The following is a 20886-nucleotide window of genomic DNA, read 5'->3' on the forward strand; positions in this document are numbered from 1 at the left end:
AAGGTGTTTATGAATATAAATAATTTTTAATATATAATGTGATATAATTTTTGCGTTATATTACATTTAGGATAAAAACAGGTTTTAGGGTATCCCATACGCCATTTATTAAATAAGATGGCTACCGATTTAAATCTAACAAGTTTGTCTATTATAAAATGTATCTTTTGTTTCATTATTTGTATGATTTTTCGTCTAGTCATGCAACTTTAATCCTAATTTTAAGCACTCCTACCTTCCTGCCTTACATCAGATTGTACCTCATAACACAATATATCCATTAAAAACAGACACATTGAATCACTTACCAGACGTTGTTTTCCCACTGGAAAATAATACAATGTTAAGTTCCCGCCTCCATTTAATTATTTTAAAAGTGCTCTTTGGCATTAACAAATGATTGAAACCAGTAAAACCAAAGTAATTGAAAAATTACAATGGTTTCAGTCGAATTTTTAAAAAAATATGAATTTACATTTTAATTGTTCCTTTGTATTTTTAAAAAAGCGAGAATCATGATTGCCTACTTTTTCATGAGAAAACTCCAAAAATAAACTTGCAAATCAAGCTGACTCTCTGTCAGAAAGTAATTATAAGCCGACAGAAAATCTGTTATTCACAAACTGTCGACTGCTTTGGAACCCTTAAAGTAAGTGTCATTTTATTGAGTCAGAGCACAGTGAAAATAATATTATTTTATTTTTTATTTCTGTACGTGTAGATTGAATTGGATTTGTATAAACAGTTAAAGTCTTGTATTAAAATACTGGTAACAGAAACAACTCTAGCCACATAAATCTTTAAATATAATTTGGGAATTGTCGGTAAACTTCATAAACTTAAAAAGTATTTATGATTTACATTTTCCTAACTTTTTATCTGAGTCCGTCATCAAATAATTCAAAGTGTATATGCAGTGAAAATTCTGATCGTATTGCTAAATTACAACATTAGGTAACGTGAGATATTTTCGAGTTTTTATAATTATACTGTGATTTATTGTACTTTTATACATGTATCTTGAAGTTAATTAAAAACGTCATTATCTCTATTTATCCTTTTATTGAAATACCATGTGACTAAAATATAGACGTAAATATATATCACAAGATGCAATTCGATCGCTGCTGGTGTCCTTTATTTGTTTACGTAATTTCCTCTGTTGAGAAATTACAATATAGTTTCATGTCCACAAAAATTGATTAATTTTAACAGTGGTTATGCTGATATCCAAGATTTCGATCTTTTTCTATGAAAACTATATCGTCTTCACAATATGATCGATTTTGTGTGTATAAATTATAATTGACTAATCGATGGTTTGAATACGTCTTGTCGGCTCGTTAAGAATCTTACATCAGTTTTTTCTTTACAAATGATCAGCCATATCATGTTCAAATATCGCAGCATATGTGCTATTAAGGTATTTTCTCACTTGTCTCTATATTTTTCGAGTGACATGCTGAATTACAATTGATCTTGTTTGTTTATCTTGTTTGGTTTTAACTATAGGGTTACATCATATAAAATGTTCTTGTATTCCGACCAATCTTATTTAATCAAACCTGAAACTACTCACATTTTTTAACTGTCAGATTCACAAACGCAATAAAGTTTGATGCAGTTAAAAACGTTTAGAAGCACAATTTTACAGAACATTATTTGCAGCTGATTAAGTACAGAGATTCATCCAGTGTACTTTGTTTCACATTTTTTTCTACATAGTTAACTTCTTTTATTCTTCAAATGAACCAATTTTCATATTTTCACATCATATTTGTGAATTTGAATTCGTCCACTGTACCAAGTCTCATATTTAATTGCATATTTGAGTACTTATTTTCTTCTAATATACCAAGTCTCGCTTTTTTACAATATTTTCTAATCAACACCGCAACAAAACTGTGACTTGTAGTATACCGTTTTATAACATATGATTCCTTATACAAATTTTCACGCTCTTCGGTTTTTCGCATCCTGTAAGATTACGTCCATTCATAAAATTGTATTTTTTTTAATTTCATACAATGAAATAATCGTACATTTTCTATCATTTCTAAATGTTACATCGTTTTTAAAATATTTTAAAATAATTTTTTTCATGCATTATAAGTGCGTATGTATCCTACCCTATTTATGTTTAAATTTTCTAAATAAAATGGAATGAATTATCTTCAGAAATATTACTCATATTATGTTAAAGTGATTTAACCCTGAAGCAGTTTAATACGTTGTTTAGAGAGCTTAAACAATCAAAGAACATCGTAAACATGCAGTTTATCATATGACATTGGGCGGAAAATCTATTCCAAAATTTTAACATCTCGTTAAACTTTATTAAATCTACCATCTAACATCAAAAAGAATATAGTTCAACTACAAAATACGAAAAAGAATCATCCACCGCCATGAAACCTGAGAGTGGAGAAAATCTTTCTTTGCATCAAATATTCTACTCCTCATTTTTGGAAAACAGCACCACGGAACTTCTCGCTCACTTAAAAATAGTCAAATTTAAGTCCATTGTTAGCGTATAAAATCATCAGTAAGTTCTGTCATAAGATATAGAGACTTTTCTGTTTAGAGCACGATTTAAATATGATACTTTACTTTTACATATAAAACTATAATTCATGCTATTGTATAAAATAATTTTATAAAATCAACAGTAGATTTTCTACAGTGCAATTTAAAACACGATGTAATGTGGAATAAGTCACTGTGGCGAAGCACGTGAAGTTTCCTCCCAACGCACTGCATTGGGTCACCGACTCGAGTAGGAAATCAATCGATTTGATTAAACAACGGGGCGAATTCATTGATTTCAATGACAATAAAAGTATTGGAAGTGTGGAACATTCGTAGATTCTTATTCAATCCTGGACAACGGCAGATCTTCTTGCTAATATAGTATATAAAATAATATGTATATATATATATATTATATATATATATATATATATATATTTAAGGTAACTATAGTTATTATACGATAATATGAGAACTATAAAATTAATGTATTATATGTAACGTGGTTCTCGAATTGTTATTAATTCTTTTCATTTAAATTCAAAATTAAAATAGCATTTTCTTATAGAGCATAGAAAATTATTTCACACACTTTCCTTTCACTGTTCGTTTGATGTTACCTTACAGCTAGGGAATTTTCCACTGCATTAACTTGTCTAGGTGACATATCCTGTTACTAAGACTTGAGAAAGAAAATATGGACGTGTATTTTCACCCAAAATAGCCATGAATGTAAAGTAACTGGTTGGCTGCAACTGGTCGACGGGTCAAAAGTCACTAGTATATGTATGCCCAGACAACAGATAAATTTTCGGTACGCGATACGCCGTAAAACTAACCTCGTATGCTCATATGTGCATGCAAATTCTGACTTCCGATATATGAGACGAAAGGTTAACTCTTTATTTACCATCGCTGAGACAACAAGGATATGATTTTCATTGCATGGAAAATAGCTTACTCTTCTAAACAAGTTCAGAACTTCAAACACAAACTAATATTTCACGCTGAGATTCGAAGTTATTTGAAGATATATGCAAATTTAGAATTCCAGACACGACTGACAAGTCCCTCCAAACATCGAAATCTTTAAAAAAAACGTTTCTTCCTCAATCAGAATGAATATTATTTCAGCTGCAGAAATATTGTTTTTCCCATTGAAAGTTATTTCGTCTAAAAGATAAGTGTTACTTTATTTTAACCCTGATTATATATGTTTGTTCTCTGCTCTGTTGTTATATTAAGTACCCTTTCACATTAGAGTACCTTTTCATCTTTGTTGAATTATTGAGACTACTGGTCATATCTTGGATAATATTCTCACTGCGTTCAGCTTAGGTAGCCTGTGACCTCCTTCCGGTACGCAATGTACAATTCGGGTATCTACTTGGAATTTCAAACGGAGACGTTTACATTACCCACAATAATAGCTTCATCCAGTTCTCTCAGCTTACGAAGAAAAAAGTGATCATATTACGATTTATTGGAGTTTACTTATTCTACTAGAAATGTTCAGTAATCTTTAATCAAATGACCTTGTTAATGAAGTAAAAGTTTTTTTTATTTTGTATCTTAAAATAAATCTAATAACTTTAATAAAACGTTAAAATACATACACACTAAAACTTTATTTTGTCTAAGTTGACTGTTTAAAATTTGACAAAAATTCGTCTAAGCAAGTTTGAGAAATTAACGTTTATCCGCTTTTCATTTTCAAATGTATGAGATCGATTAGTAGACCGGTCTCATAATTGTCAAATATTTTGAGATAATACCATTTTTTTTTTCAATTTTATTACCCACAAAATCTCACGTATGGCAGCAATAAATTATATATTTGCATAGAAATTAACAAATAAAAGTCCTTGTATTTTTTCGAATTCAAATATGTTTTCTGGTATGTTTTACTAATTTTACTGTAGAATGTTCTTTATAATAAATTTGGCTGAAGTTGTAAATTAAGCTTGATGTATTTGGATTGACTTAAGACAAATCGTTTAGTATATTTCCAACCTAACGAATTGTTGAACAATAACTTCCGCTCGCATAGAAATAGAAGTTTATTTGTTCCCTTTCACTGTGGTTCTTTTGTTGGCTACATTGTTTTAAGCTTTCAAATAAAAAGTTCAAATGTTAACTTGGCTTTGAATCATGTGCCTGGCAAAAGAATCATCTTCCATACGGATAATTCCCGAGAGAGGATTAAACACGTGTGTAGAGAAATGTAATTTATTACAATATAGTATTTATGTGCTTGTGTATCTATGTGTGTGTAATTTCGTATCTACGTTGTTATTTGATGTTTTTTTATGTTAACTGTTTATAATTATCATTATTTTTATATATGTTTATGGACAATATGTAAATTCCTCATCAAACATCTTTCGTTATTCTTCCTTTCAGAAAAGTCATAATGAGCAAATTTGTACTCGTTTGTCTGCTGCTTGCAGTTTTAGCAGGTGAGTAATTTCATTTTTCTTCTTAATATTCAGTTAGTACTGAGTTGTGTATTTTTCAGTTTGAAGAGTTTTACAATAACTATTTTCCTCTAACTGGCGAACCATTTCACGTATGTTACACGGTGTTAATTGCTGGAGCTTAGACAAGTCATCAATAGTCGAATAAATTCGAGGTCATTTTTCTTCACTTAATAATGTATGAAAAGCGTAAACTATTTCATTATACGAATTTGTAATAAATGAAAGTGAAAACTATTACTTAAAATTTATCAAAATAAGTTCAAGACAAAAAATTGTATGGGACGTTTTCTTATGTGTATTCTAAAAGCATCACGAAGAAAGTAGATTTTGGATGTTTGCGTATTATTTCTAACTTGAAAACGTAAAATTAGAAAGTATTTAATTGCCGTATAATTGCTGACAGACATATACATTAATACAACGTGAACGAACAGACGCTGTAATACGAGAAATTGGCTCTAAGTGGATGTGTATTGTATTTCGGTGTTTTGATTAAGGGGTGGGGAGGCGTCATGATGAAATGAGCAATCAAGGTGAATGTATAAATATAAAAATTGTAGAATTCGAACGAAAATATTTTAAACACACATAATCCGAATAAACGCATGCGAAGCAGAATCTTATATGTAACTTCTGTTTATAGAGCTGTATCGGTCAATCAAACCTATCTTTATTTTATATAAGACTGATTTAGAAAATAGATTTATTATACATTTCCTTTTTAATATTCTATGAATTCTCCTGACACGATCGCACAAATTAAATTATGATGTCTAAGTAAGTTTTAAGAGGCCGTACCTCCGTTTTTTTAATTACGCTTTCATGCTTCACACCTTGTTTCTCTTTTCAGAATGTCTGGCTGGCATCGATATTTGCAAGGAACTGAAATGTGGTGAGTTCGCGTTTCGTGTATGATTTCTAACAAAAGTATTTCTTATATCACAGACACTTTTCTCTTATTTGTTGTTGTTTGCTGCTTATTGCCGTTGCTATTATTGAGCATCCTTTACGATAATTTTTGGTTGGCATTCGTTTCCTCGACATCTTTCTAGAAAGTTACTTACGGAAAGGACCGCCAGAAAGTTGCCGATGTGCTTAAGTGAAAGATTTTTGTGAAATAAAATGGGTTCGAACTTGGCACATCTAGGTTGTCACCTCGCGTCGTTTACCACTGAGCTACCGTTACCTTCCTGTTGTTGCTGGGTACGTTATTGGTCTAATAGATACCGTTGCAGTGGTGCCGAGTTCAAATCTTACCGGATCTATTAAGTTAATTTACGCAGTCATACCACTATGAAAGATATAAATCCATAATTTCCTGCCAACCAGCAATGTGTAAAATTACAGATTCTGTTTAATTCATTGCATATTATTAAACGTTGTAAATGGATACAAAAAGTCTCGTAAGAAATAATCTCCAGAAGTTTTAGTAGTAAACACAGAATTAAAAGAAATTCTTCCGTGAATCGTTCTTTAATAAATTCATGTTTTGTTTTGTTTTTTGTTTTTTTGTTTTTTGTTTTTTACTCATGTTCACCCCAAACAAAACATATGGCCACTTGAACATGAGAATTTACTATTTGGGACCATGCCTAGGAAAGATTAACAAGATGTTGGTTTACGTTACATTAAGATTCTGCATATATATATACAACCAAGAGAGCGGTAACATGAAGGGGATTCTAAAGTCTAGCCGTTCGAGGGAAGAAACTATTACAATAGAAAGCTTTCTGACATTTAAAAACTTGAACAGTGAAGGGGTAAGATTTTGTGGCTACATGAGTTCATCAGAGCACATTTCATTAATAAAATATTTGTAAAACAGTCACAGAGATGCAACATTGCGGCGATGGAACTGGGATTGGATCTTATCCAAGAGGGAGAGGTTAGTTAAATGCACCAATCCACATGTGGTAGCAATGTTCCGTGCGTGTGCGAATGGTGGTCTTGTAGAGGTACAGGATAGAAGTGTAAGTAGTCTTCTAACTCGATAGAGGGAATCAACTTTTTTGTAGCAGTTTTCGCAATGTCTTCAATGTATTTGTTCTCGTTCATATTGCCCGCAAATGTTAGGCCAAGGAGTTTACAAGGAAGATTTTTCAGGTAGGGTGTTATTTATCATGGATATAAGCGGTTGCAGAGGCATCTTGTAATTGTTAAAGGAAATCAACTTAGTCTTACTAGCATTAATTGTTACCATCTATTTGCAGCTTTATTCCACTACGGTCTGGGGGTCATTTTCTAACGATTCTGCCATTTATGTATATCCTTTCTTCCCTCATGCATGTTATAGAGCGTTGTATCATCAGCAAATATGGCCATCTCGGACACAATATTATCAGGGAGGTCGTTTATAAACATCAGGAAAAATAGTGGTCCAAGGATTGACCTCTGACGCTCTCTCGCATTAATGTTATGCTGCTTGAATATAGTTCTAAAAAATGATGCAAAACATATACTTTTCTACCCTCAAATGAGGAGGTAATGACATCAGAACGCATCCTACATTATTCACCCCAAACAAGGAGTAAGTAGGAAGATAGTATTATGACCCCATAACATATACTACATTACTCCAATCTCAAAAATAGGCAGGTGCGATGTTTGTGGGAATGATATTGCGATGACGAACGAAGGTACTACACTACCGCCTTAATTGGGAATTGAAATGCACGAAAATATTCGCAAGGACATGCCTGTTACAGATTGACTAACTATTTGTAAGGACAGTTACATATCTTCCAAGAGATTCTAACAGAAATCAAACAGCGAACCGTGGTGCACCTCTGAATGTGCTATTGCACACAGACATAACTATTTCAATTGTTTTTAATGAAGTAGATGTTCCGAAACTAAAGCCACCTTTATGACTGCCAGCAACTGCTACAAAAGTGTCATAAAGAACGCGAGCGAGTATTTTGCTCCGACCATTAAGTCTCAAGTAGCTAGATAAAGGCTTCAATCGGCACAAACGTATACAAGCAGTTTGGATTTAAATAAATAAATGTGTGCCGAATGTTTCTAAAATGACTGAGGGCATTCTTGTCTCATCAGTATAAGAAAAAACATCTAATAAAATACTAACCAGCGGGAGCTGCGTGTCTTTGCCCAGTCGTAAAATACTCTTTGATATGATATTTACATTTGATCATTTTTCGTATATATTACTAGCGTGGGGAGGGGGCTTTGCTCGGTCGTAAAATACGGTTAAATATGATATTTTAATTTTTTAGATTTCGTATATATTATTACAGAGTCGTGATTTCAAAAGTAGAAAAAAACCAAGTGAAGCATGCATGGTCTTCGTGAGTGCACAGTGAACGAGGCATAAAAAATGACTAAGTTTAGCATCCCCCCCTTAACCCCCAAAGTCCCCAGGGGACGTCAAATCCTGATGAAAATGAACAAACAGTTGAGTTTTAGGCCTTAACATATGTAAATTTGAGTTCTGCACTATGCAAAAAGAGAAATGACTAAGTCCATCATTTGCTCCCCCCCCCCGCATTTACCACCAAAAGGCCTCAAGTCCTTAACATATTAAAATTTGAGTTCAGCACCATGCAAAACTGCTAAATAAACATACACAGAAAATTTTGAACAAATATGGTAAAATACTCCAAAAAATGGACTGTTTTTATTAGCCCTAAAAGACCCCCTGGGGCACACCCAAGAGTCATTGCGAAGTATAGACAAACAAGATTATATAGAAATCAGTTAGTTACAACTTTTCAGAAAGTTTTAGAAAAATCCAAGGAATCATTTTTTTTTTTTTAATGAACACAAAAGTATCAATTTTAGCTATTTTAATCCGAAAGGCACCCTTGGGGGGGGGGAGCAACTGGACTTTTCATGGAAAATCCGTTCTGTTACTTTTTACTTTTTTTCATGTTTAATGTTTGTGCAACATTTCAAAAAATACCAAGGCGTAGTTATTGAGAAAATTGTGGACAGACGAACGGGCGAACGGACAATGGTGAATTTACAAATCCACCCTCCTTTTGTCAAAGAACCAAAAAGTATTTGGATGCCATCAGCTAGAATCGAAACCGAAAACAAAACTGTAGCATTTAAAGCTATTGACGTTATGACTGTATAAACGTGCCATGTATATGACCTGATTAAAATTTAAAAAATCAAGAATAAACTTAGATTAATGTAAAAAAAAATGTATTACGTATTTTTCAATTTTGACATACCTTTGATCCTTAAGCACTATTTTAACCGGCTAAATGCCTATAAAAGAACGGTCCATAAAAATCCAATCATTTGAGACTCCTAGCAGCACTCTGCAACGTTTAGTTTCGGAATCGATAGAGTTTTAAAATATGGAGACAGACAGACAGACAGAGGGACAAAGAGACAGACATATAGCTTTTTATATATTTAGATTAAAACTTTTAAAAATGAAACTACAGGTTAACAAAATACAAATTATTATTTTTTTCTTTTTACTTTCTTCTCAAAGAAAATTTATACGCACTGACTGTGTGCACGGACCAATTTACATTTGTTGTGAAAAAGCAGCATTTTTCCTGGTCTGACACTTGTACATTTCTATGGAAAGAGAAATATTCAAAGCAATTCAAAGCAATGGCTAGATAATCAGAGATGCATAGATTCGATAATGGATCATTTCAAACACAAAGCGCAAAATATAATAAGAGAAGAATCAGAACATAATATGTTAAGTCAGATAATAAGGATGTATTTATTTCAATAACAAGATAGTGATGGTAGAGCCAACAGACAAGCAGTTTAGTAAGATACATTTCAATATACTTATTTTAATGGTATGTGAATCAATATGCCGAGTACTTAATGTAAAATGATGTAACAGGAGAATCAAAAGTAATTGATTGGAGTATAGAATTGAGTAAGACAGATGGAATGCATTTACTTGATTGGAAGGAGAATAAAACGAATTTACAATTGACTCAGATGCATGTGAATGTATTTATTTTATTAACGAGACCATCAATACAGCAGGAAAATGAGTTGGATAAGTAAGCAGGTATTTGCTTTATTGGTATTAGAATCAAAACACAAGCAATTAAGTGAAATAAATGGGGATGCATTTACTTCAATAAAGCTTTTGTAATACAAGATATTGTCATGTGTTAAGAGAGATATTTTTACTGCTGCCTAGATTGATTGATCATTTTTTGTGTGATTAACGATGCAACATAATCGAAACCGCATCTCCTTACAGTAAATGTTGTGGTGGTGCGTATCACAACAGCGTTAGTTTGTAAACGATCAAACTTGATAACTTACGCATCAGACTTCTTTAAATAGGTACGATTCTATTTAAATTACTTATTTTTCATATTTTCATAAATATTTATTTCAGTATTACTTACTATTTACTCTGTTTCACAGGAACGGATCGTGCATATGATGCCTGTCGAAATATGAATTGCCCAAAAGTTAATGGTAAGTTTCAGTGATTATTATTATTATTATTATTATTATTATTATTATTATTATTATTATTATTATTATTATTATTTCATGTATTTATATGATATTTATGTAGATTTTCAGTATTTACTTCAACAATGGTCAATACGTGAGTAGATCTCGGTAGTCAGATCTGAAACTATATATGGCTACACAGAATTTTCCTTGCAAGGATAAAAGGCGGAGAATTCTGTGTATCTTAATTGCCATATATATTTTCATGACTTATCATATATATATATATATATATATATATATATATATATATATATATATATATATATATATATATATATACCTATTATAATTTAGGAATTTAAAATCTGTGATTTGAAAAAGTTACATTTCAAATATAGAAATATAATTGTATGCAAGACAAAGAATACAGTATAGGAAAATATATTTCCTTAACCCATGAGTTTTCGATGTTTATACATCTCCTCGGAACAAAAATATTAGCAAATATTATAAAAGGTTTGCACCTAATTTGTAAAGGTAATAAACATAGAAAATTAAATTAAACGTTTTTAAAGTTTTTAAATAATTTTAGCTACATAGAATAAGGGAAACTGGATATTGATGCAGCAAAAAAAAGGATATTGAACTTCAAATTGAAAGTGTATGCTAAATCCTGTAATGGAAGCTCTTGGTATTCGGCTGGTAAAAAGATCCAACGCGTATTGTAATTAATCCAATGAAGCTAGTAACAATCCAATATATACGTATTTCCACAGTTTTTCTTTAGTTTGATTGGATATCCGGCAGATCTTTGATTATATCAATAAGTAATTTTTCCCATATTTCAGTTTCAAAATTCAGTTCAAGTTTTCAATCAATTTGTGTATAAAAACCAAAAGATATCCGTAGACAGACAAATAAAATAAAATTAAAACTAAATAAAATTAAATTCATTTTCATTTAATTTAATTTTATTTTATTTGCCTGTCTACGGATATCTTTTAGTTTTTATTCACAAATTGATTGAAAACTTGAACTGAATTTTGAAACTGATATATGAAAAAAATTATGGATTGATATAATCAAAGATCTGCCGGATATTCAACCAAACTAAAGAAAAACTATGGAAATATGTATATATTGGATTGTTACTAGCTTTCTTGAATTTATTACAATACGCGTTGGATATTTTACCTGCCGAATACCAAGAGCTTCCATTACAGGATTTAGCATACACTTTCGATTTGAAGTTCAATGTCCTTATTTTTTTTTATTTATTTATTTATTTATTTTTGCTGCATCAATATCCAGTTTCCCTGTTTCTATATAGCTAAAATTATTTAAAAACTTTAAAAACATTTAATTTTCTGTGTTTATTAGCTTTAGCCAATTAGGTGCAAATCTTTCTATAATATTTGTTAATATCCTCCTCCGAGATATATAAATATCGAAAACTCATGGGTTAAGGAAATATATTTTACTTTACTGTATACTTTGTCTTGCATACAATTAAATTTCTATATTTGAAATTTAACTTTTTCAAATCACAAAATTTAAATTCCTAAATTATGATTTATTTTCTCTATCTAGTATATTGAGCAATTTTATTTAGCTGAGATAGTCTTATATAAAATATTAAATCCAATAATATTTTGTAAGACCGATAATCACTGGATTTGCACACCAGTAAATTTATTGTATTTCACTATTCTGAATAATATATATATATATATATATATATATATATATATATATATATATCACTCTTTTAAATATATTGATAGTTGTACGAAAACATTGTCATAGTAAGTTTCACAAAAGATTTGTTTCACTCCGTAAGAGTTCAAGTAACTGAAAACAAAAATGTCAAATAATTACTTGTTTACACATGTATTCAACACTGTTAAAACAAGTATTGCAACACACACACACACAAACATACACACGCACACATATATATACATATATATATTCATATATATATATATATATATATATATATATATATATACTTATACCCTTTAACGTTCGTCTATGTGTCTGCCTAAGCTTACAATCTTCTGCGTGTTTTATTTGTGTAAAAATAGTTTGCCTTGACTAAGCTTAACTCTGTTTCATGTAGAAGTCAATAAAAAAGTGTACGCCTTCGTAACATATACTGTTATGCTTGTGTTATTAGTGATACTATATTCTTTGGGGTCAGGGTGGGGGACGTTTCCACCGAATCTTTAAAATAATATGTATATCATGTATGATATTCTATAACAAGAGACCAGAAATATTAAATCCCGTATTCATGGGCGTAAACATATCTCACACATAAAATAGCATTTTTTCGAACTTTACATAAACACTTTTTGCATGTTTTACTTTTCTTTCAATGGATGCGTCTTGTGATGTTCGTTTGTAATTTATATTTAGAGAATTGTTTCGTGTTTCAGCTGCCCCTGCCTCAAATGGAACAACTGCAAATGGACAAACGTCCAAGCCCTCAAATATTGCTGGAGCAACAAACTTTGTGTGGTCGCCCTATGAAGTAGGGATACCGAATATTTGGGGTTATCCGATGTTCCCTGAAACTCTGCCATTACCATACCCCATGAACTATCCTCCAATGAACCCGTTTCCACCTGTTTTCCCACCTGTTGTTCAGCCTCCATTTTTTTAGTTGAAAGGTGAGAATAAAATTAGTTATTTCATCTTGATATTTATATTTTAATATTTTTCTTAGGCGAACACAGAATATGGTCCGTTTGATAGATCAAATCTTTTCTACGCTGCGTCATCGACAGCACTGAAATAAATTTCATAGCATTTATTCTTTCAGCGAATATAATTATGAAAGCCACAATCCTGTTATCTCGTTTTAATATTTATGCAAAATATGCGAAAAGGGAAAATTCATGCGGAAAAATTATTACTGCTTTGACAGAATTAAACAAATTATAACGTTATTGAATTAAAAACATTTCAATAGCATTAATACAGCAAACAAAACAAATTAATTTACTTACCGTATGTTATTGGATATTTAAAGCTGAATAGAGCAAATACGAACCACATAGAAGCAGTGCTTGCAACCAAAGAAGTGCGTTGGACTGATCAGTTTGTAAGAATGGCGGATGACAGGATCCCGAAAATGATCCTCTATGGAAAGTTAGAGAATTGCAATAGAAGAGTGGGCGAACAAAAACTCTTGTACAAAAACCTAGTTAAACTCCACCTTAAGGAAATGGGCATTTATATCCTAAATTGGGAGGCATAAGCAAATGACCGAGGAAGTTGGCGAAGCAGACTACACAACCGAGAATAGATGTTCCACACCAAGAGAAGAGAGCATCAACACCGGCGGATAATGCACTAAGCCTCTGTCTAGTCATCTTCAGACATGAAGGACTGTGGGAAATGGGAATGGAATGCATATTAGATGATATTCAATAAGATTGAAAAAGCACAAAGATATCTGAATCCGACTGATAAGTTTGGTTCAGAATTCACAACGCAGTAATATAAATCAAACCAAATACATTACATACTATGAGGTATGAACTTCAAAATACAATAAATATTTCATATAATTCCATATTGAAGCATCAAGTTAAAACAAGAAATAGGCTGAATAGATTACTAGAACAATGTTATTGCGAAAATCGACAAAAATTATAAGTGACTGACAACTGACAATCAGAAATAGGAATTTAGAAACGGTGAGTGTTTGCAAAATTGCCTTCACCAACAAATTTCTTATGTAAGAAGTGTTACATACACACACGCACACACACACACACACACACACACACACACACATATATATATATATATATATATATATATATATATATATATATATATATATATATATATATATATATATATATAGCACTTCTTTATCAGGTTAGCAGGTTTTTTAAATATAAAAAGAGATTTACATTATAAAAAAACTGGAAAAGATAAAATGTCCACTTGTCAGTTTGAAAGCTCCAAAATGTTTAAGCTAATGTTCTCTAATTTTCAACTGTTGAAGACGCGCACCTTAAACATAAATATAAGAAAAGGGATAATGATTATTGTCAATAATTTTACGAACAATATTTATTACTGAAAATGAAAATGTTGGGAAATGTGTTTGCAATTCAACGAAAGTTTGTTCGAGAGTTATCTCCCTTTAATTGAACTTTCATTGTAAATACGTAACATTACACACTATAATGCCTAACAATACACACTAATCAGTGGGCGATTAAGTCATATGAACGTAGCCGTTCTGTTTATGTTGCTACTGACAATTTGTTGCTTACTTGTAACTGCTTGTGGTGGTGATGATTGAATCTTGTTCAACATAATGAAGTATTGCCGTAATGCTGTTGTTGCTGTTGTTGTTGTTGTTGTTGTTGTTGTAGAAAGAGTGAATGAACACGGTTGCTTCTCTTTGTGGGTTATGAATTTTGCGAAAATATCAGTCAACAATGTCGATATCTTTTATTGGATTCATTTATTTTTTGTTTTTTTAGCGTTCAAGCATTTGATTGGTCAATATTTGTTAGGTTGTTAAGTTACGCATGTGTTTTTAATCTGACTTTCCTTCCACTATATGAGAACAATTCAACTACTTACATTATTCAGAATGAGTGAATACCGACATAATGATTATATTTTAATAGTAACCTTTTTACAATATAATACGCTCGGTTAAAATATGGTATTACTTGTAAACTTAAAAAGAAAGCTTTAAATCATACATTATATTTTCTTTTACTGTGAAAATTAAAATAGCTGTGTATGAAAGCCTTTTTAACTACTTTCTTTCTTTTTACAGAGCCAAAGAAAGGGTTGGAAAAGTTTTATATTCAAACAACTATGAAGAAAAAGAAAAACTAATTTCTAAAAATAACAATAATTGTCAATTTTGAAAATAAAAATTAAACATACTTCATTTGATTTTATTTGTTTTTCTTATGTCTATTCAAAGTAATGTGAAATGCACTAAAAATATGACCCAACAAAACTCGGACAGCACCAGTTATTTTATTTTATTTTTTACTAATTTTCACCTAAAACAATGCAAAGTGCTACTTAGACATAAGGAGCTACTATTTGGGACCAAGACTACTGAGATACTAGTTGCGAAGCGAAATGTCCGTTCACAATAGACTTGAACTTATGAATGTCAGTACAGTCAGTCAACTAGGGATTCAGGAGGGAATCTCAAAGTTTAGCAATTTGAAAGAAGAAACTATTAGAATAGAAGACTTTTTGGCATCTAGGGATCTCTACAATGTAGATATGGAATTTTGTTGCTTCTCGGATTGGTCCTGGGTATTAGCATCGAGGTGGGTACAAGTGCCTTCAGTTCGTCTAAACACATTCCATTAAAAAATTGTTAAGACAGTCCCAGAGACGCAACATTTCAGCGACCAGGCAGGGGTTAGAGCTTTTTTAATAGTGCAGTGTTGGTACCCTTTTTTAAACTTGTCTAAAACCGAGAGACTAGTGGCAGACGCACCAACCCAGATATGACAACAATTCTCCATTCATGTGCGAATGGTGGGCTTGTAGAGGTACAAAATACTGTCAAGCGTAAGTAACTTTCTTCGAAACAAACCTGGCAATGACTTCAATGTATTTGTTCCAATTCATGTTTCCTGTGAACGTTAGACCAAGGAATTTGAACGAAGAGCTTTCAGGTAGTGTAGTATTATTATGGATTTATGCCAATGAGTTTAATATTTTTATAAAACAATTTTATTTTTGTAAGAGAAACATGGGAAAAGATATAATATATTATGCGGAATCGTGAATATGTCCGTCAATTTCCTTATTACTGTTTTTCGAGGATAGAGGGGTAAGGTTACATTACTTTTACTCTTCGTTTCCTATTATAGCAAATCATTTTAGCGGTTCATTTTACGTCTGACCTTTTCAAATCTAAAAACATCCAAATTGCTAAAATATTACTTTAGTTAGTATTAAATGAATTACTAGAATTTATTAATTCATCCTGCCACCAAACATTTTGTTTCTATAAGAGAGAGTTGTTTCTGTGGGTTTTTTTATTTATTTTTAAAGAGAACTAAATTTTATTTTTTAGTTTTTTTTTTTTTTTTTTCATTTATTTTTAAAGAGAACTAAATTTTATTTTTTTAGTTTTTTTTTTTTCGTTTATTTTTAAAGAGAACTAAATTTTATTTATCACCGTATAAATAAAGCAAGTCAGTGGCGCGCGTTAATCTTACTTCTTCGCACTAGGTGGATATAAGTAGGTTAGCAGGATACATCGTGTTGGATAATTTGTATGTTAATTAAAACGTATTTCTAATGGTTATCTATCTCGTTATTTATATTTTACTGAAATTTTAATTACAGAATAAACAATCAAAGTCGGCAGACTATTACATCATCAAAAATATGTGTCGAACTAACGGGGTTTCACTCGAAAATCTATTTAAACATCGAGCATTTACGGTCACTAATTATTTAGGTATTGGCAAGTACAGCGTGGTCAAAAAGTCAGGTAACATTTTAAAGAAAAACGATATTAGCAATACACGTATATTTAAGTACCATACATTGAAATATAAAATGAAACAAACATGAAATATGTTTATTTTTGTTAATTGTCGTCCATTTCTCTCTATCAATCGCTGGAAGCGATTAACCACTGATTGTGTAACACGTGTAATCATGTCAGCTGATATCCGCGCAATCTCCTCTTCAATAAATAACTTTAAAGACGCTATTGTATCAGGCTTCTTGCCATAAACGCTATCCTTTACATAGCCCAAAGCCAGAAATCAGGAGGGGTAAGATCCGGAGATCTGGCTGGCCATTCAACTGGGCCACGGCGACCAATCCATCGTTGTGGAAAAATTTCATCCAAGAAATAATATTAAACGAATAGAGATTATAATGGATCATATTGTTTTTTCTACCTTTAACATGTTACCTGACTTTTTGACCACCCTGTAGATTCTTACTATTGAGTTATCGCCCCTAGCATGTAACTAGGTACCATTGAGTGATCGCCCTTGGGTTTGACTATGGAACTATTCCAGTTTCGTCATTTTAATTAAAGATTATTGTAATTTATATGCTCGATAATAAATAAATATATTTGAACTGTCGTCTGTATTATATTTTTATTAAATTATGTTGTAGGAACGTATATTTACCCAGATATAGATTTGGTTGTCCAAGCGGTAATATAATATTCCCATCATCTATATATGCTACCACCTGGAGCTATTTACCATGAAGATACCACTGAATCGGACTGAGGATACATAAGCAACATTCGCTAAATTCTAGCTATTATCGGCGCTTAGTCGCTCGTGAGTGTTAAGCCAACTTCTTTCAATTTGTTACCTAGTCGTTAAATGAAATACCCATTATATTTGAAATAGTTACGCGGATATTTTTCAACAGATCTGTACGAATTCTTTTCAGGCGCGGATGTATAACTTAATATACTGCCTGTCCTCCCAATTTCTCGAAGATAGCTGGAAGTAGAAGCTACGCATTCACGTTTTACGAACAGGGTACGAAGGTATTAAATTTCAAAACTTCCGCGTCCAATCAGAATCATAATATCATCGAGATGACGTTTGGATAGGTGTAAAATTATTGCTCTGACATATCACGATACGCTATTATCAAATTTTCCTCGGCATTGACCATTCTTGATTCGAGAGTAGTGGCTTTCGCCTGCTGGACTTCGGTTGAAACCTTTCGAACGCTTGGAGAGTTGGTTCTAGAGCTTCACGGTCTTCATCGATGATTCTACTGACTGGCACTGACACGCATATTTGACTACATGGTACTCTCCCTAAAGAAAGTCAAAATAATCCTCAAATTGTAGTGCATACTCCAGTCTAATCTCTCGAAGTTAATCCATCATATGAGATGAAAGTGAGATCATGCACGTCAGCGTTGATCAAAGTATAAATCTCATTAGAACAGCTCTCCTACTCAAAGAGATACGAAATGAGGCGTCCATTAATCGAGCATTTACAACAACACGCCGTGGCGCTATGACACATCAAAATGACTTGTTCAATATGTAGTTTGGAGAAAGGTTTTATACCAATCATCGTTTTAGTCAGTGTACATACATTTTTGAATCGGACCGGGAATACATAATCAAACCCCGCTAAATCCTTGATATCCTCGACAATGATTTACGCAGCTTTCTCGTGACCGCAGATGAAACTACACATAAACGCTTAAAATGTCATGTCATCAATAAAAATGAATATTGACCAGTTCCCCTACATGGCTATGTTTAGAAATCGCCACTCATTGAGGATCGTCGTGGAGAGTTTACGTGATTTGAGATACCATAGCTAAGCGTTTTGATGTGAGGCCCGTGGATCTTTCTCAGCCCATTAGCTTAGATTCAATGTGTTTGGAGTAACCAGGTTGACTTTGGAGAGAAGGAAAATAACGCCATTTGGCGAGCTTACTCATTGACGGCATTGATACTGTGATTCTTTGTAGAGTTCCATTCATGCGTAGGAGCAGCCTGCCAATCATACCTGCTAAATCCGAGATCTGGATTGACGAAACCTAGGTCAGGTTGGGCTTAATTGTATCAGTACATAATATAAGTAGGTCCAACCTGCTCACGTTTACTCTGCACTGTTTTATCAGGTAACTTTGACCTCTAAATATCTAAAAGTGAGAACGTCGAATTTGTCATTCTTATAATTCTAGTCCCATGGTATTGTTTAGAATTTGTCCATAACTCATAATTCTAAGACGGATAAGAGGAAAATTGGTATTTGCCAACACCAACAATGAACGAATACAGAACTCTCTGTCAGGCAATATCCAAGTTTATCGCAACAAAACCTTCTGGCATACTCTTTCTCTGACATGCTACCACTCTCAGAGTATCGAATACCAACAATTCAATGTTGAATACTCTGATGTGTTCGGAGATTTACCTGATTGTCTTAGCAGGTTTCATAATTCCTACACAACAATCTTAGCGCTGAAAAAGACCCTTTAATACAATAAACGCTATCTTGAAGAACTGTGACTCAGGTTTGAATGCATCGATTTATTCGCCCACCTCGAAATTCTCGGAATAGCGGTGGAGTATGTAAACACTCTTTTCTAATCAGCAAGCCTAGATGAGACTACAACTTGGATATAGAATTTTCCAGAATTCGTCATTGTTTAAATCTTCACATATACCAGATAAATTTATATCAGATTTTCTTGGTAATAGAAGACAAAAGTATTGGAGTGTTATGGTTAGGGCTTTTCATTGTTTTAACTCTCAAGTGAATACCAGTTGACATCGTATATGCTTTTATGTAGAATGATGTGGTTCTCGGTTGATTAACTGTGTCTGTGTCGGATATATACTCTAGAGTCAAAACAATGATAAAATAGTATGTTTCATAGCCAGAGTTGTGACATGTCAGTGTTAATTTATGAGAATCAAGTTATCGTCCTTACTTTTTAACTAAGTATGACTGAGTGATCGCCCTTGGACTCGATCGTGGAATAGCTCTGGGTCAGCCATGTTAAATCTATGACTGTTATCATTTTATGCACTCGATAATAACATTCCCAGAATATCTTTGTATTGTCTAATTATTTATTAACGTATCATTAACAGTAACAACGAAATAGAAAATAGATCGGTGGAAATATATAAAATAATAAGCAATACTAACGATTATAATTCTGCCATGAAAGCCTTCGAAGTCACTTACCTGAAAACTACAAATATAATCTTCAATAAAGACCAGATTATTACTTTGAAACAGCAGTCGTACCAAAGAACAAAATTAACAGGTAATTACAGCATCACCTCTACATATATTCGCCAGCGTCTCATGGAAAAAATTGGTACTCTAAGGGGCATAGAAAATATGTAAGTCATAAGAACGAAGGAACAATTTGCATATTATAAAACACCTCGGTATTTTAAAGACATGTAGCGTTTTCTAGTCGTACAAACCACAAATGGTGATGGTCAGACAAAAGACTTGAGGTCAATTTCACCAACTAATCTCATATTAGTAGCTTGCCGACATATCCAATGCAAACTTCTCTGAAGAGGCAGAACGTAAACAATCCCGCGGACAAGCACTTGTTAGAAAATACGGCACCTGCATTACCATTAATGCGATCATACGATTAGAGCTGTATACGTGATGTGCCAACACTTGAATCGAATTGTGTACATTATCGCTGTAATAGTAAATGGTCGTCCCTGTTTAGTGTACAGAAAACAATGTGTTGGTCTTAATATGTTGCCATAGATGGTAGTATCGTCTGCATAAATGTCTACGAATAAACTAAAGAGGTGATTTGGGAGATTATTGATAAAGATCAGGAAGAGAATTGGGCTCAGGATTGAATCCTGTGGTGGTTAGTATTGATACTATGAGCTTTTCATTTCTGCCTATTGACTATTACCCTTATAAACCTATCAGAGAGAAAAGAT

The 20886-nt window shown here is 32.3% G+C and overlaps 1 protein-coding gene across 1 annotated transcript; it reads left to right on the top strand.

The window, feature by feature from the left end:
* Positions 1 to 558: 558 nt before the first annotated feature.
* Positions 559 to 15360, top strand: LOC145297937 (uncharacterized). Its single transcript, XM_080144286.1, has 6 exons — positions 559 to 649; positions 4933 to 4988; positions 5860 to 5901; positions 10389 to 10442; positions 12869 to 13102; positions 15244 to 15360. Exons 2-5 carry the CDS (start codon positions 4943 to 4945, stop codon positions 13093 to 13095), a joined length of 369 nt encoding a protein of 122 aa, XP_080000412.1. The 5' UTR covers positions 559 to 649; positions 4933 to 4942; the 3' UTR covers positions 13096 to 13102; positions 15244 to 15360.
* The last annotated feature ends 5526 nt before the right edge of the window (positions 15361 to 20886 follow it).

This window comes from Euprymna scolopes, chromosome 1, assembly GCF_053919585.1.
Source record: "Euprymna scolopes isolate OS-2025 chromosome 1, ASM5391958v1, whole genome shotgun sequence".
NCBI lineage: Eukaryota > Metazoa > Mollusca > Cephalopoda > Sepiida > Sepiolidae > Euprymna > Euprymna scolopes.

What these genes read in the sequence shown, in the direction of transcription:
- LOC145297937 (XM_080144286.1), top strand. Translation starts at nt 4,943, where the DNA reads ATGAGCAAATTTGTACTCGTTTGTCTGCTGCTTGCAGTTTTAGCAG. An exon ending in GCTGCTTGCAGTTTTAGCAG is followed by an intron (nt 4,989 to 5,859) that starts GTGAGTAATTTC and finishes TTCTCTTTTCAG; the next exon opens with AATGTCTGGCTGGCATCGAT. An exon ending in TTGCAAGGAACTGAAATGTG is followed by an intron (nt 5,902 to 10,388) that starts GTGAGTTCGCGT and finishes TCTGTTTCACAG; the next exon opens with GAACGGATCGTGCATATGAT.